This window comes from Monomorium pharaonis, chromosome 6, assembly GCF_013373865.1.
Source record: "Monomorium pharaonis isolate MP-MQ-018 chromosome 6, ASM1337386v2, whole genome shotgun sequence".
In the NCBI taxonomy this organism is placed as follows: Eukaryota; Metazoa; Arthropoda; class Insecta; order Hymenoptera; family Formicidae; genus Monomorium; species Monomorium pharaonis.
In genome coordinates this window covers 9,759,413-9,777,913 of record NC_050472.1, presented here as the reverse complement: position 1 = coordinate 9,777,913, position 18,501 = coordinate 9,759,413, and the positions used below count along the sequence as shown (strand labels likewise).

General features: G+C 32.3%; 2 protein-coding genes across 6 annotated transcripts in view; one reads left to right on the top strand and one right to left on the bottom strand.

Annotated features, from left to right (window-relative positions):
• The window catches only part of LOC105836032 (fasciclin-1), a 154,451-nt gene that overhangs the window by 128,425 nt on the left and 7,525 nt on the right, over positions 1–18,501 (top strand). The gene's annotated exons all lie outside the window — the stretch shown is intronic.
• LOC118646286 lies at positions 8,631–16,684 on the bottom strand. Its single transcript, XM_036288860.1, has 7 exons — positions 16,283–16,684; positions 12,505–12,763; positions 11,404–11,610; positions 11,178–11,300; positions 10,869–11,089; positions 10,639–10,798; positions 8,631–9,827 (listed from the first exon to the last, which is right to left on the bottom strand). The coding sequence occupies exons 2-7, from the start codon at positions 12,698–12,700 to the stop codon at positions 9,544–9,546; spliced, it is 1,191 nt and encodes a 396-aa protein (XP_036144753.1). The 5' UTR covers positions 12,701–12,763; positions 16,283–16,684; the 3' UTR covers positions 8,631–9,543.

Genomic DNA, 18,501 nt, shown 5'->3' with positions numbered 1-18,501 from the left:
TGCGGAATATACCGGGCGACGCTCGTAACAATTTAATTGTGTGTTTAAAAAAATAACTCAACTCGTCTGAAAGAGATCTCGCGTGTCTTTCTACATTAGGCGCAAGACACTATCGCATCTTTTAAAGGAGCATCCGAGAGGTGCACAGTAATAAACGGATACAGCAGACTGAGTGAAACGGGCATAGTACAAAATTGACACAGTGCGAAACGGACACATTGCGAAACGGATACATTGCGAAACGGACACAGTGTCAATCAGACAAAGTGAAGTTTATATGCATTTGCAGATTTCTAGTACAATGTACATGAGTTAGCAACTTGGACGAAGTGAGTACGGGAAAAGGGGACAAAGGCCCCCTTGCACCTCACTACGCGCGCGCGCGTGTATGCGTACGCACGTGTGTGCGTGCATGTGCGTGCGCAAAGTTTTCTCTGCACCACGTAGATTTGTGACTGCGTCCGTTTCGTACTCCGTTTTACAATGTGTCTGTCTCGCACTGTGTCCGTTTGGTACTGTGTACGTTTTGCTCAGTCTACTGTTTCCGTTTATTACTGTGCGCATCTGGGACGCTCCCAATAACTCGGTCGAAAAAATCGCACAGCGATGAACGACCACTCAAAATAAAAGAAAAAGATTCCTGTGTAAGATGCAAGTAACAGAAAGTCTTCGCAATTTTTTCCACATTAAGTGCATTTTAGCAAAATTACATAAAATTTTTATCTTGACGGGTCAAGCTTTATCATTGTGCCGTCTTGTGAAAAAAAGTAATTGAAATCACCAAAATTTATTTGAAAAGTAGAAAGTTCGAACTTTAAAATGCTGTTTAAAAAATGAAAATGCGATGATTTTTCACGGTGTTATACTTATTTGAAGTTATGCACAATTTTGACACAAATTTTTATATGCGCTAATTTTGTTGACCAGTATATCTATAATATACATATATATTATGACGTGGCAGTTTTGCTGTCATGACAAGCAGCGTCCCTCCCCCGTCAAAGCTTGCGAATTCGCGCCGGGCGGAAAAGCGAGAGCCGATTGAGAAATCTCCCGGGAGAATCGCGACGCCAATAGTTAGTCTAAATATTTTGCGTTCTTTTTGGTGACACGGCGAACACCTCACCGCGCGAGCAACAAGGAGTTCAGAGGAGAGATAGCGGCGAGTGCAGAAGAAGGGGCGCGCCAGGGTAATTTCGTCGATCCGGATAGCAACGACCGAGAGCTTGAGACTGCCGGAGGGGCAAGGCGAGCGGGCGGAGCGCGAGCGAGCACACCGAAAACTGGGAAAACTAGGGCCATCAGAAGGAAAATCGGCGCCTTGGCTGATAATTGAACGGCGGACACACTGGAGGCAATGGCATGGAGGCCGAAGCCACGGAATCGCCCTTGCGGGATGCGGGACCTTCGCGTGAAAGGCGGCGAAGACCGCCGGGAGGCGTCGGAGGTTGTCGGCGGAAAATTCTGTTTTTGCGGAGAATCCATAGGGACCCCGGAAGAATTAGAGCGCTCACGAACCTGCGGACGCAGGACTACTTGCCCTGCTGTGATTGGGGCGCAATGCGCGAGAACTAACGCGCAGCCCTTAGTGGGGGTTTGCAGCATTTATCATGGATCGACCGCGATCCTCCGTGCTTTTTGCGTACTTGTGGTCTGGACAAACGTGCTCAGCACTTGCGGCGTTATCGAGTTTGAGCGCAATATCGGTTTCGGCGATCGAGCCCGTCCCAGGGTGAAAAGAGAGAGCCTGGTGCTCTGAGGACAGTTGTTGGTGACGGAGTGGAAGCCAGCAAGGAAAGCTATCGGTGAAATGGCCCATTTATTCGCGACGTCCAACTTGTAAAGCCATTGGTCGGTGAGTCACTTCATTCTTCTTTTGCGTCCAACATAGTTTTGTGTTAGTGTTGCGTCAACCGCAGAGCGGCCTCGCGATTTTGGTGCATTGTCGGATTCAAGCGAGAGGGGCTGCATCGCGTCGGGTATCGTGGACGAGGAGGAAAGCGGATCCCGTTGGCGATTCCCCCGGGGAGTGACGACCGTGTGCGCCGCAAAACCCTCGCCCGTGTGAGCGGCGTAACACCGCGTGGAAAAAAATAGTCCCCGCGAATAACGTTCGCGGGCGTCGCGTCGTGCGAGCAAGTTGGCGTTTCGTACCTAAATCGGTTTCAACAAAAACGTGTGTCGCGGGCCGGATATCGTATTCGCGGTCTATCGTGTCGGGATTGTCGGCACGTCTCGCCCGCCCGAAGCACAGTGTATTACGAGAAAGTCGTATCCGCGCGCCACAAGATTATCGTGATCGTTGAGCCGGAATCCACGAGCGCGAGTATTGTTTAACGCGCGCGGTTATCTTTCGTGTTCTATAAGTTACTTCTTCATTTACTTTTTTTACTTAATAAACGTTATTTTTGTTATTTTATTCGCCTATTCAGCATTTGATTTTCTTCGCCTTCCGCGTTCTCATGTGGCGTATGCCCCTTTCCTTGATCCTGTCCCTCTGCCGTTAGGTGAGCTAGTCGTCTTTTTGCGCGTGAATTACCAGGTCTGTAAATGTAAAACCGGACTTTGCGCATAGATGGCGCTAGCTGTCAATGTAGTTACCGTCAAACCGCGTCATTGGCGCCATTTTCTTGTTTTGACATTTGATAAAGATTTCCAACTCACAACAATAAAAGTTTCATACAACAGCATACTTTTTAATAATGTTAAACATGTCGAATTTTGTGCCTGGAAACTTTGATTTGCGGACAGCATTGATTTTCTGCTATCATTTGAAGAAAACTGCTGCAGAATTGCATCGAATGTTTGTCGAAGCTGACGGTGAGTATGCTCTTGGTAAATCACAGTGCTTTGAGTGGTTTAAAAAATCTAAAAGTTGTGATTTTGACGTGAAAAACGAAGAACGTGGAAGACCACCGAAAAAGTTTGAAAACAGCAAATTGCAAGCGTTGTTGGATGACGCTCAAACGCAACAACTTGCGAATCAATTAAATGTGACACGAGAAGCCGTCTCTATACGTTTGAAAGCCATAGGAAAGATCTAGAAGATGGGAAAATGGGTTCCATATGAACTGAATAAAAGACAGCAGGAAAACCGAAAAACCACTTGCGAAGTGCTGCTCGCCAGGTACAAAAAAGTCATTTCTCCATCGAATTGTGACTGGCGATAAAAAGTGGATATATTTTGAAAATCCTAAGCGTAAAAGATCATAGGTAATTCTAGGCAAACCATCGACTGCAAGGCCAAATTGCTATAGACAGAAGACAATGCTCTGTGTTTAGTGGAATCAAAAAGGTGTGATCCATCATGAGCTGCTAAAACCTGGCAAAACCGTTAATACTGAACGCCACCGACAACAAATAATTAATTTGAATCAAGCTTTGCGTGAAAACCGACCAGAATATCAAAAAAAGCAACATAAAGTGATTTTACTTCATAATAATGCACCATCACAAACAGCAAAACCGGTCGAGGAAACGATTGAAGCGTTTAGTTGGGAAATACTTTTGCATGCGGCTTACTTACCAGACTTGGCTCCATCCGATTATTACTTATTTGCATCGATGGGACACGCACTTCTTGAGCAGCGCTTCACATCTTACGAAAATGTACGAAAATGGCTGGGTGATTGGTTTGCCTAAAAAGAAGAACAATTTTTTTTGGCGTGGCATCCACAAATTGTCAGAAAGATGGGAAAAATGTATAGCTAGTGATGGACTTCGAATAAAATTTTTTTATCAAGAGGCACGGTAGTGCCTTGCGCCAAGTGTACGCGCAGCGCGAGGCACCACCGTGCTTCTTTTACTTAGATGTCGTTTGCGAAAATTCGTAGTTATCAGATTCTCAATAATGACCGAACCGATGGATTTCTTAATAGGTTTAATGGATAGTTTGCATCCGATTTATATAATAAAAGTGTTTTTATTTTTCCGCTACGTAACTTACGAGCGGAGATATCATAATTAAAATTTTTCGCTCAAGAATAAATTTGGTTAAAAACGTCGTAGTCGTTATTATTATCGTCGTCGCCCGGCTATGTGGTGGGAATTTGTACTTTTACTTTTTTTGCCATCAGATGGCTGTATGATAAGATGTTTAAACCTTGTATCATATATATCTCAAGAACGGTTAGAGATATGATCTTAAGATAAGCACTAGGATTATCAGAAGTCTTTTAATTAATTGATTAATTAATTATTTATTTAATTAATTAATTAATTAAACCTTGTATCATGTATATCTCGAGAACGGTTAGAGATACGAATTTGAGATAAGCATTAGTATTATCAGATGTCTCCGAATTAATTAATTAATTAAATAAATAAATAAATAATTAAACCTTGTAACGTGTATATCTCAAGAACGGTTGGAGATACAAACTTGGGATAAATACTACCCAATCAGCAATAAAATGTTTAAAAAATGTTTTTAAAATATTTTAAAATGTTTTGAAAAACATTTTTAAAAACGTTTTCAAAAATGTTAAAAATAATGAGATAAGCGCCTTTTTTGATAAAAAAAACATTTATTTTAACATTAAAATTAATGTTTTTTAAATGTTATAAAGACGTTTTTTTAAAGATTTAAAGAAAATGTTTTTTAAACGTTAAAAAAACGTTTTATTAAAACTTGCTTTGAAAATTTTTGAATATTTTTAAGTATTTTTAAGAGTTTCTAAGAATTGAAAAAAACTTGAACAAAAAATAAAAAATTCTAATTATTTCTACGGTAATTTTGTAAGAGGAAGAAGACTATATAACAATGTTTCAGCCAATCCAGAGTCGTTCCCTGTTAAAGCATGTTTAATATCTCTATATCTGAAAAAACGGTCACCCATCCAAGTGTCAACCATCGCCGACGTTGCTTGACTTCGAAGACCGTACACATCCTAACGCCTCGTGATGATCCATGACACTTCTTGTTTATGCATACATATTTGTTATAGATCATTACAATAGATGTTGTCAAAAAGATAAAACATATATAGTTAACTTATATTTTTATAAATAAATATGAAGTTTTACAGTTTTTTTACTCATTTTTACATATTTGCGCAAAATAGCATGTGGAATAACTTATTAAAAAGTCTGTTTTTGCTCTGTTCGTATAAAATCAAAAAAATTTTTTAATGTTATTTTTTATAATCTTTTATTATTATATTATTAATATGCTATTAGTATTATTAATATGCCACATTGTTTTAATAAGTGTACTTTAAATTCTTTATGTTCTGTTTTAATCTACGTTTCTTAGAGATTTAATTTACGCTTTTGTCACTCTTTTATTACATTATAATTCACTTTTTCTTTACATTTGATTTACGCTCTATTAATTGTACAGATAAAAAATATGATGGAATATTATTTGGATGTAATAGGATATCATAAGATATTAATAGAATATCTTATATAAAATAAATAACTAATAAAAATTATTAAAAAAACGTTTTCAAAATGTTTACAAAAATTATTTTATAAAATGAATAATTAATAAAAAATACATACTGAAAAAGTATTATATAAACGTTACCCCAATGTTTACTGAAACAATATTTTCAAATGAAAAACTAATAAAAAATAAATATTTACAAAATATTGAATAAACGTTTAAAAAACGTTTACTGAAATTATGTTGTCAATTAAATAATTAATAAAAAATAAATGTTTATAAAATATTTAAAAAATGTTTAAAAAAATATTTAGTGAAACATTTTTTCAAATGAATAAATAATGGCAAATAGATATTTAAAAAATATTTAAAAAACGTTTAAAAAATGTTTATTGTGTTGTGAGCGAAGCACTCACAACCAATAAAATAACATGATAGAATATAGATTATAGAATATTAAATTGAATTAAGAAAAGATATCATGTAGCTCGTCGAGGAAGGCTCATTATCACGAGGTGTCAAGTGACACATGCCTCGTGCGCTGCCGGCCGGTCATCGCACTGGTCAACGCACCAGTCACCTTAAGGAATTTAGCGAAGCCCAGCTTAGCAACAATCATGCCACCGGAAATGCATATTTGCGTTTTGGCAATTGTTGCTAAGCTCACGAATATTTCCTGCGCGCCAGATGCGCGCAGGAATGACCATATATGGTCATGCGAAGGGCCTGTTGCCCCACTATTATACCAAATTTGCAGCACTACTTAAACCGCTGCCGAACAGCGGCCTGCGGGATTAGACATTAGATAATCAAGCCGATACGTACGACTCGTACGATTAAAATACGAAAGAGTTTGGATCGGGACTTAGCCGCGGCGAACCTCGAGCGAGCAAAGATACGACGCACTATCTTCGAGTCACGCGCCGTATTTAATCAACTCTGTGTAACACGCGGCACCTTCGCCGATCGCCGCTATTGTACATTACAAGCAGAATAAACCTTTTTATTAAATTCACTTAAAATCAGTAAGTCAGTGATTTGACGACCTTGCCAACAAAAGCCGCCTTCCGCGAGTTCCTACTCCTCGGGCAGCAACGAATCCATAAAGATCTTTTGTCGCACCGCAAGGTATAACAATTGAAATCATTTTTGCAAATTAATAATTAATAAAAAACATACATTTAAAAAATATTTAAAAAACATTAAAAAATGTTTTTTAGAAATTCATATTTTTAATGAATATTTAATAAAAAAAAATTAAATAAATATTGAATAAACATTTTTTTCCGAAATAAGTTTAGGAAATGAATATTTAATGAAGAAAAATATTAAAAAAATATTTTTAAAACTTTGTCTGCTGATTGGGTAGTATTATCAGATGTCTTCAAATTTATTAATTAATTAAATAAATAAATAAATAATTAATTAATTAAACCTTATACCATGTATATCTCGAGAACGGTTGGAGATACGACCTTGGGATAAGCACTAGTATTATTATATATTTTCAGATTAATTACTTAATTAAAATTTAATTAATTATTAATTAATTAATTAAATTTTAAAACATGCAAATCTTGAGAACGGTTGGAGATGCAAACTTGGGATAAGCAGTAGTATTATCGGAACACTTTAGAGAGTCAATGCTTATCTAAAATTAATTAATTAATTAATTAATTAAACTTGTAACATATATATCTCGAGAACGGTTAGAGATTCGAACTTGAAATAAACACCAATATTATCAAATGGCTTCGAATTAATTAATTAAACCTTGTAACGTGTATATCTTGAGAACGGTTGGAGATACAAACTTGAGATGAGTACTAGTATTATCAGATGTCGTCGAATAAATTAATTAATTAATTAATTAATTAATTAATTAATTAAACTTTGTATTATGTTTATCTCGAAAACGGTTGGAGATACAAACTTGGGATAAGCCTTAGTATTATCAGATGTTTTCAGATTAATTACTTAATTAAAATTTAAGTAATTATTAATTAATTAAATTTAAAAAAATGCAAATCTCGAGAACGGTTGGAGATACGAACTTGGGATTAGCACTAGTATTATTAGATGTTTTCGGATTAATTAATTAATTAAAAGTTTTAATTAATTAATGCCTTATTTAAATATATTGTAGCAAGTTAATCATAGTTTCATGGATTTAAGATGCTTAAGACCACAAAATATATGATATCTCCACAGAATTACCTTTCTTAAAAAAAAGGTAAAAAAAAGACGTCAAATGTATGTGCGTGCGTGCGTGCATGTGTGTTTTAAGGTGTCTTACTATACCTAGGTTTGGATACATGAGACAGTACAAGCAATATGTCTGAGCAATTTTTATGTGACAGAATATTAAACTTCAATTGCATCGCGTTATTTGATGTAAAAAAAATGTTTATTGGGTTATTTATAATAAAAATGTGAGAGAATGTTAGGTCGTATATTCCGCGTGTCGCAACAAAAAAGACAATGATACGCATACATACAAGTAGATATTTTCAATATAAAAGAGAAAGATAATATACATAATTTTAAATCTGCTTTATTTATTTGTTTATATATATATCATACAAACTATAATATAAAAAATTTTAATATATTTTATAACTAATAATACTAACATGTAAATATTGGACTCCACGTTGTCGCAACAAAAAAGCAATGTTATTATGCATATACATATACACAAGCGGATAGAAATGATAGACATACTAACTGTACAAATTTGGATACGTCGTTTTTTTCAATGTAAAAGCATGTAAAAAAGGAAAGATAAATCTGAATTAATGCAGTTAGTATACCTACGCATTTCTGTTCGCTTGTGTATGTAAGAGAATATTAGACTTCTTTCGCATTGCATAATATAGTTTGTTAAAAACCTAATATTATAAGCAATAAAGTAAACTTGAACAGATGTTAATTTTCGTATTGTCGCAACAAAAAAAGCAAATTTATATACCCAGATAGCACATAAATATATATTGCATATACAATGTATATACATCTATGGATATTGAATGTCCATTGGATATCCACGAGAATTGAAATTAATATCCATTGTATATTTAATGTATCTTCGAATTGACTCCAGCAGAGATTCATTTCACGTCCATAGAATATACATCTATACATCCTATGTACATCATATGTATATTTTCAATGGATGTTAATGTATTAAAAAACGTCCATTAAAAATATCCATATAATATACATAGAATGTATAGATGTATATTCTATGGACGTGAAATGGATCTCTGCTGGAGTCAATTCGAAGATACATTAAATATGCAATGGATATTAATTTCAATTCTCGTGGATATCCAATGGACATTCAATATCCATAGATGTATATACATTGTATATGCAATGTATATTATCTTGGAATTGTTATATTCGTCTAGCACATTCCAGGGTCTCGATTTTGTACCGCCTACCGACAAGTATCGGTGTCATTGCGCAGATATTTTATATGGCAAAAAGCCTGCGTAACGACACCGATAGTTGTCGATAGGCGTACAGAATTGAACCGCAGTATAACTTATAATTCTTTCATTATTTAAATTATAATGTAGGGTTCGAATTTTCGTGCACGGAGCCAAGAGCAGAGAACCGCTGCGCTATACGCCAGCTGAAAAAAGATAACCGGCGTAGCGCGGTCGACTCTCTCGTGTGTAGCGCAGCAATTCTCCGCTTGCGCACGGGTTGCGTGCACGAAAATCCGGACCCTAATTATAAGCAAATATTAAGATATAATAATATACGAGAATACAAATGAATGGTAATATGAAAGTAAATAAATTTTATTTGTTTTAATTCATTTTAATTTGCTTCAATGGAATATTGTAAACAATATACTTTCTACATAATATTGTACTTTTATTACACTTTTTTAAAGTAAAATATATAAACGTAAAATTTTAAATTTTGTAATAAACTTAAAATGTAAAGTATTATATATAAACTTTTATATATAAATTATATATAAATATATATAAAGTATTAAATATAAACTTAAAATATAAAGTTTTTTGAAAAAAAAAAAATTGTTAACATTGTAAACGTTACAAACGTAAAAAAAGCATAAAATTTTTTAAGAATAAAAATTAAATAAAAGAGTTAGACGACGCATACAAAACAAAGAGTTACTCATTTCTTTGTTCTTCATTCGATAAAGTCCGTTCAATAGACGTTTCCTCTTGTTCAATTTCTTTCGATTCAGTCGGTGCGTTTTTTTGTTTAGTCTGTGCCTTCTTTGGTGCAGTCTGTGTTTTTTGTTGTTGTTCAGTTTGTACCTGTTTCGATGCATCGTTCCTTATTAGAGTATTATTATAAAAACGTTCCTTGCTTCTAACAAGCCATGACTTTATTATTACAATAATCTCGTATTCGCTACAATCCGCTGTATTTTTATTTGCGCGAACAACATCTGAAAGTAAATGAAGTGTTTTGATACTCCTACGCAAGGAGGAGGGTTAATGAACGCGTTTTTTGGCCCACCTCGGATTATCAACATACAATTTTTTTGTATTGTATTATTATTAGGAATGTCAAAAATAACTATTAAATAAGAAAAAAACTCGATTCATGAAACCAAAATTATAACTCTAGATATACTTTAGTTCTTTTCATGGCTAATAAGTGAACTAATAAAAGTTTCGCTCATGATACTGCTCTGCCATCATATTAACGTCATTTTAGACTATACATGTCCACAAGATTCAGAAATAAGATTGTAAAAATAAAATTAAAAAAATTAAAATAACGAAATACAAAAAATATATGAAAACCTCTACAATGATTACAACCTTGACGTGGTGTAGCGGCTTAAGTCTATAGGCAACTAATAGTGATCATCTTTTGTTATAAGCACTCACATATGTCAGGAGTAAACAAACATTTTTCACTATGAGCTGTATTCACCTTAGGGATACATGTTGTAGTCTAAAATGACATTAATATGATAGCAAAGCAGTATAAGCAAAACTATTTTATTAGTTTATTCAGCCATGAAAAGAACTTAGGTATATCTACAGTTATAATTAATTTTTCTTTTATGGATCGAGTTTTTTTCTTATGTAATGGTTATTTCTTTTTTCCTAATAATTATACAATACAAAAAATTGTATTTTGGAAATCTGGGGTGGGCCAAAAGACTGGCTTATTGTTTCTTCTTCTACGCTTATATATATTTTATTAGATCTTTTTTTAAATTTCTGATATTAAATATTAACACTAACCCATAATTACTGAAGAAATCAAAAGTGACTTAAAAACTTTTTTCTTTCTTTTGCCTTCCCAGGAGTATTCCATGCCTAAGGAATTTTGAAATAATTTATACATGACTCGCTTCACAACCTCCTTCACGGTTGGTCCGCCCAATTTGCTTAATTCTGCCACCTATAAGGAAAGAAATTGTAGTTTTGTAGATACTCATAAAGTTTTTGTAAATACCAAGTTTCTTAAATACCAAGTTCTGTTTATTTTCTTCATTTTGTAACCACTCCTCTACTTGATTTAATCCTTCCAAATCCATTGGAAGTAAGTTCAATATTGGCAGTTGTTCATGTAGCAAGTTGGTAGATTTTACTATTGTTTTTGTATTTTTTACCAATAAAGAAACTGACTCCGAAATTGCATCAATTTTTAAATGCAGGAGATTTATGTCTTTTAGATATTGCTTTTGACATTCTGTAATTAAACAAATCATATTCAAGCATCGCAATCAATTCAAAATAAATATAGTGTATTATAAAAATATAAGAGAATTTTGGTTTACCTTGTAATTCGAGCAATTGTATTTTTATCTGCTTTTCCTCACCTTCTATAGTTTTATCAATTTCAATAAAACTTGTATTATGTTCATTTTTTCTTTGTGCCACGCGTTTCTTGTTTGTGGAAACTTAAACAATGGTATAAACAATAATTTAATTAATATACTAGACTTATTAATACTTATTAATATGAATATAAATAAATATTACAAGTAAATTATAAAATTATACCATCAAAATTATCAATTTGAACTGGATATTCATTCGAATCATCGTCAGAAATCTCACTGTCACTGCTACTAGATATAGGAGAGACTCGTAACTTTTCAGATTTTTTTGTGCATTTTTTCTTTCTTAAAACTAGAGATTCGTCGTTAGAGGTTAAAAGATCAGTTGTTTGCGCTTTTTCAGCTTTATATTGAGCGTATTTAAAATCATCTAAATTTGTAAATAAAACAATATTGATAAATAAATAAATATTAAAAAGTTTTTCTTATTTCTACTGGTTTAAATTTTAATATTAATTTTTATTTTCTCTATATATTTACACATTATTTAGATTTTTATTTTCTTTATTTCGACATTAGATATAAATTTATGACTCTTAAAAATATTTAAAAAAAATTGTTTTTGTTTGAGTCTGTGACTAACTAATAGTCCTTTTAAGTCCTGAAGACTTCTGATATAAAATAAATCTAGAAAAATAATTTTATAATACAAAGAAATTCACTAAAATCAAGTTATCCCTCAGATTCAAAAGTTTCTTTAATGAATATTTTTTACTTAAAATTTTATGCGTATTGACTTAGTATATTTGTACACGATATTGATTTATTTTTGTGTAATAAAACACAGAAGCAAAAATTGTGTTTTTGTTTAATTTAATGCCCTCAACAAAATAATTGAATAATAGTTTTACATATATTTATGACTCATATTTTTAACAACTTAGATTAAATATGATAATAAAAATGTCAATTAAAATTTTTTATTTAATTATATTTACTAATATTTGTAATTTAATACAGTAAAATGTTATATAGCTCATACTACAAAATTAATAATTAATTAAAAGAACAAATAAACTAAGAAATTTTGAACAATTTCTCAAAAATTCTGTCATGTCACAAACTTATATCTAAAAGAGCAACAGAGCGCTTTATAATTAGTTAAAAATTTATTAAAATTTAAAAAGTTTTAAGCTAATTTAGACGCTTCTTAAGATTTTTCCGTGGTATTAACTTTCAGAGAATAAAATGGATAAATATTAATAATTTAAATCAGTAGGTGAGAAAAAAATTAGCAATTTATTTTAATCGTTTTAATATTTACCGTAAACGCCCAAAAGCGTTGCGTCAAATAATTTCCACGACTCATCGGGTTCACGTTGATTTTTTATAAATTCGGCAATTTTATGGCTCATTTTCTTGGGCGGCCAATAACATTGCTTATTCTGTTTGTTATACCATGTTGTGGGTACAGCGTCAACTTTATTTTCTTTATTGAATTTTATTACTATCCACGGCATTATGCCTAGTATTTTCTACACTATTTCGTTTTTATGAGTATTATTTATTTAATTAATACTATGCTAAAAAGAGTAACAAAATAACAAATACATTTATTCATAATTCAAACTTATATATAAATTAATTGTGCAACAATGGGAAACATATGAATTGATTTTTATATGGTAACACAACTAGTTTTCTATTAATCATGTTCGTTTTCCAAATTTTAAGTTCTGAATCTTCTTTAATTACGATCTTTATATCAAAATGTGTTGATGGGCATGGTTTTTTAAAAAATTCTCCAATTTCCCGAAATGTGTAACCCAATAACACTGTTGAATTTTCATAACAAGCAATATTTTGCACTTCTATAACAGTACCATCATTCATTTCCACAAACCTGTCTGCTTTTGTTGTAATATTTATGCAATAATCTATGGTTTTCATTTTTTTATATTGTGGAGGTGTACATCCATTAATTAACGGTCCATAATGATGTGGCATTAGCAACTGCACTGAATCTGTATTATACTGTACTGAACTTTCTGGCTCAAATAAATGTTGTTCTTCATAAATGCGTCGAATTATTTGTTGTAATGGTTGATCATGTTTTCGAATCAAATGTTTCAATATCTGAAGATAATTTTCAAATTCAAACGCACTCGAATTGTCCAGCGGCCCAAACAATCGAACACAATCACTTAAATGTATCAGACAGTGCACGCTGTGGGAGATGAAATCTGGACCGTATAAATTAATTGAATTTCGTATAAAACATTTTAGAAGTTCTTCAGCATAAGAAATGAATTTTTCAGAAGTAGCATAACGCGGACTTATAAGAATTAAACTTGCTACACTTAGCGTTAAAAAATTATGATATACAGATGCGGGTAATATTTTTTTTAACACTAACGGACCACTGTACAATAAAAAGAATCGAAATTCTGTGGCTTTAAATCTTTTACACTCTTCTATTGATCTTGTTTTACGAGAAAATTCACATGGAATATATTTTTTCAATCTCGACAATTGTTGCGATATTTTTTGCACATTTTGAGCACACAATTTATGTGGAGGTTTTCCAAAAATCCAGCCGTACCGATTATGACACAAAAGCCTCTTGCATGCACCTAATAAAAGCGCATGCATATAGTCTACGGGAACATTATTAATTAAATCAAAATTAGGTAAGTTTAATAAACTGCTTGAACCAACATGATGCTCAGGTTGTTCTTTATTTTGGAATGAACTATCGGTTCTCTTAGTGCAGTCCGTTTCAATAAAACACATTACATTATTGTACATATCCCCTGTTATTGTGCATTTTGGGTACGAATAATATCCGGAATGACCTTTAGTAGCTAGAACAAGCGATTTCGCTGGCGTGTCACAAATTAACATTAAAATTTTAAAATTACAACGAATCGAGTCAATTGTAATACCACTGCATGATAAGTGAATACATTCATTAATAAAATCGGTTAAAAACTTTTGTGGGTCTGGTTTTTCACGGCCATGAAAAAGAGCTACTAAAAATACTTTTCCTTTTAGAGCTGGCACAGATTTTATTGAACATAATATTGGCCATAAAGTACTGCTCGTACTTTTTGATATAGGAAGCCCATCAATATTTACAGCCAGATCTATATCTTGATTGGTATGAAATTTTATCCTATGTTTAATTACAAGTGCATTCAAAGAACTTTCAATTCCGAAATAATAGAACAAGCCCGAGCTTATTTCTTTTACACGTAATGCACGAGGTGTTTTTAGAAATGTTCTAGGATCCTTTGGCAAAACATTCTTTAATGAAGGCAATATACGCAGAACTCCAAGCAATTTTCCTATAGACGACAAATTAATGCGTTCACTAATTGCCCACTGTGCTAAGGCAGATTTAAAAGTCTCTTCGATCGTTTTATTATCACTTGAAGAAATACTTGTTGTGCACGACTGAGAATTAATATTCGTATGTTTCTCAAATGTTAAAGATTCTGTTATAAGTGTTAAAGATTCCATTTCATATTCATCTTTTTCCGCAAAATCAAAATTTGTAAGATTATTTAAAGATAATGAATTGTATAATAAAGTGTTGCTAGTATTAATCGACAAAGGACTATTTTGTTCAATCGAAGTGTTATTTAAATTATTGTTATCCGTAGACAATGTATCAGCGTTCAAATGAAAAGAAGCATTATTAATTATTGTTAATGATCGTTTCAGTCGTTCACCAGCCTTTCTTAAACGCTTTTTATGATTTCGTTTTTCAGTGTATTCCATTATTTATTAATTTATAATAAGAAAAACCCTTTGTTACAAACAAGTTTAATAATCTTGTAAAAATTTCCTAAAATCAGTTGAAAAATCTTCAACTGAAATAATCTTCAACTGAAAAAGAAAAAATACAAACATTTTTGTTATAAAAGAAGAATAATAACATTTATAAGATTTATAAAAGATTTGTTTTAAAAAAAGATTTAAACAATTTCTATTTTAATTCAGACATTAACAAGTAAAAATTTGACTACTATTTTATTAAAAAGTTAATAATTTTGTTGTTATAATATCAATATCTAATATTTTTTAATTCCGCGCGATAAATATTAGTTTAAAAAAAATATAAAATTTCCAACAATTTTTTGTTTTTTTCTTTGTCTATTTACAAAATTTTTAACAATTTTTTAATCAATTAGATTTATTAAAACAGTATTATTAATATGTAAATTATTAAATTTTGACTAATATTGATTCATGAGCAATGATTTATTAATGACAATTTTGATCAAATAAATAAATCAATGTTACATAATTTTCATTTAAATTAATGACTCAAAAACTCATTATGTGCAACAACAAAAATGTTAAAAAAGAGATCAAGTAACGAGCAGGTAAAAATTAGTGTATAATCAATATTCCCAATCTCAACTGAAAAAGATAAATTTGAAAACTTTGTGTACGGGCTCACTTGTCCTTCTTCAGCACAAAATTATCAAAAAACTAATCGACACTATGACGGACCATATTAGTCTAGAAGGACAAGTGAGTCCGGAACGTACACAAATAAAAAGTTCTCAAATTTATCTTTTGCAGCTGAGATTGAGAATATTGATTATATACTAACTTTTGCCTATTTGTGAATAGACCTCTCTTTTAACATTTGTGCAATTTTCATTTAACTCAATACGTTAGTTCAGTGGACATATATGCAAATTTAATTGTGTATGTGCGAGTGGCCATATAGCACCGGTCTTCACAATGTGAGAAAGTTCTCGTGCGCCTACATAGGTTCGTTGAGTGGGGGAAGCCGTCTCAAACACGTGCGTGCAAACGCACGATCGTTGCGTCTGATATTTATAATATTACATTTTTATAAAATATTTTATACATTTAATATTAAAACAGGATGCATCACAGCGCTATCGATACATACAACGTAGCATCCTATCTCACAAATTTTGACTAACATCGGATTTCTCGCTTCAAAACAATAAGAAATAATGTTTCTTTTTCGTTTTGAGAGGGAAACAAGCCTCTTCGTAACATCTTTCTTTATCCATAAATCATTCATTTACTTCACACAATTATATTACAATACTTACTTTATTCAAATCGGTAGAAACTTTGCTCACTTCCACTTCCAATATTATGCTTCGATGCTTCTGGATGCTTCGTCAATTCCAGATTCTAGACGACACGTGCGAACCGATACGAATCATGCGGCGACGACGACGGACAAGAGTGATGAGACAAACACAAGTACGCAAGCGTATGTGTTAGTATGTGTCGCGACGCGACCGTGTGACGATGCACTAAAAGCGGACGGCGCAGGCGCTCGATAAAGTCCATAAAAGTCCATATATATGGACCAATTTTCCTATCTCCAATTAGCTTATCGGTCGATTATTCCATTAGAACTGACCAATCGCATTTGTCGTTTAAGGACCGGTTGTTCCAACTTCTTGGTAAACTTACTTACCATGTAAGCATGTGTCTATCTTCATTTCTTTTCTTGAATAAATAAAGACAAACATATATTTATCTCATAGGTAAGTTTACCAAGAAGTTGGAACAACCGATCCTAAGCAGAATGATCAATCACGGTTGGAATTCAATCGATTTGATTAGGTTTGTTTTTTATTTCTGCACTGCTGTATTAGTGCAATAAGTTAGAATGAGAAAAAATATATTTGTCTTATTCTAACTTATTGCATCAGTGCAGCAGTGCAATGTACTGGCAGTGAATATCGGAACGCAGCCTTCGTGTTTGCACATATTGGCGGAATCATTTCACGAAATTTCTCGATGGCAAAATCCTTCAAAGGTGCTATTCCGTAACCACTTACCGACAACTATCGATGTCTTTAAGTGTCTTGGCGCACGTATTTTGATATATGAAAAAATATGCGCAACGATACTTAACGACACCGATAGTTATCGGTAAATGGTTACGGAATAGCGGTCCAGTAAGGCCAGATCTACAATAGGTGTAGTAAGCCTTAAGCCCTAAGGAATTAACCAATTATATTCGTTTATTCTTCTCACATTCAATTATAATTGGTCAGCTTCTTATAGCATAAGGCTTACTACACCTATTGTAGATCCGGATTAATAAAACTCTCAGGAGTAAGTCTCGGTCTACAATAGGTGTAGTAATCCTTAAGCTATAAGAAATTGACCAATCATATTTGATTATTTTTCTCACTTTCGACTGTGATTGGTCAATTTCTTACAGCTTAGGACTTACTACACCTATTGTACACCGGGACTAAAGCGGTGTCTACAATACAAATTTAAGCTTCTTAATTCTTAAGAAATTGACTAATTAAAGTAGGTTATTGCTTTTAAATTCGACTGTGATTGATCAATTTCTTTAAAATTAAGGCTTAAGTTTACATTGTAAACCCAGCATAAAATACACATTGTCAGAGCTAAAATTTTACCAATAGATTCAAGACCGCTAATGTGTATAAAACAACTAATAATAAAAAACGCCGAAAGACGGTTAAAGCAGAATCTTCGCGCTCGTATATTTTCTATGTGATTTTATATAAGTACTATATCTTTCCACTTTCCGAACTGCACGCCGCGCCATGTTTTTCAACATAATTCTTAGGAAAATCGGAGGATGTAATATCACAATATTAAATTGACGATCAATTAATAATACCAATGATTATAAGCATCTATAAGAATCAACCTTCCCCCCGAAAGCCTATAAATAATTTAATTTGTTGCGAAAAATATTAATTAATATTAATTATTATAATGTAATGTCAATGTATTATAATGTAATGTAATGTAATGTAATGTCAAATAAATACCGTAATACTGTGTAATACTGTAACTACTGCCAGCGCGTAGAATACTTTGAAGAATACGAAACGATTCCGGCCCTTGATTATTAAATAAATATCGTCATTTTTAATATCATTGATTTTAGGAATTTTCCTCGCATTTGTAAATTTGGCAAAAAAAACGTAAAAGCGAATAAAAATTTTTTTTATCTTTATGTATATAATATTTTATCTTTATGTATAATAATATATAATATAAATAAAAATATAAATTATTATAATAAAACATGTTACAACATTATCTTGGTTGAGGTAATATTTTTCGCAACAAATTAAATTATTTATAGGCTTTCAAGGGTGAAGGACGATATAAAGTCACATAGGAAATATACGAGCGCAAAGATCCTGCTTTGACCATTTTTTTCGGCGTTTTTTATTATTATAATTGTTAAAATTTTTCCATTGGTAAAGTGTAATTTTCGGTATTTTTAGTGACATATTTTTTTTCTCGATGGATATGATAA

Coding starts and splice junctions, on each gene's coding strand:
- LOC118646286 (XM_036288860.1), bottom strand. CDS start 12,700: ATGCCGTGGATAGTAATAAAATTCAATAAAGAAAATAAAGTTGACGCT. Junction 10,799..10,868: donor AAGAAAATAAACAGAACTTG/GTATTTAAGAAA, acceptor CTTTCCTTATAG/GTGGCAGAATTAAGCAAATT. Junction 9,828..10,638: donor GATTTCTTCAGTAATTATGG/GTTAGTGTTAAT, acceptor ATTTACTTTCAG/ATGTTGTTCGCGCAAATAAA.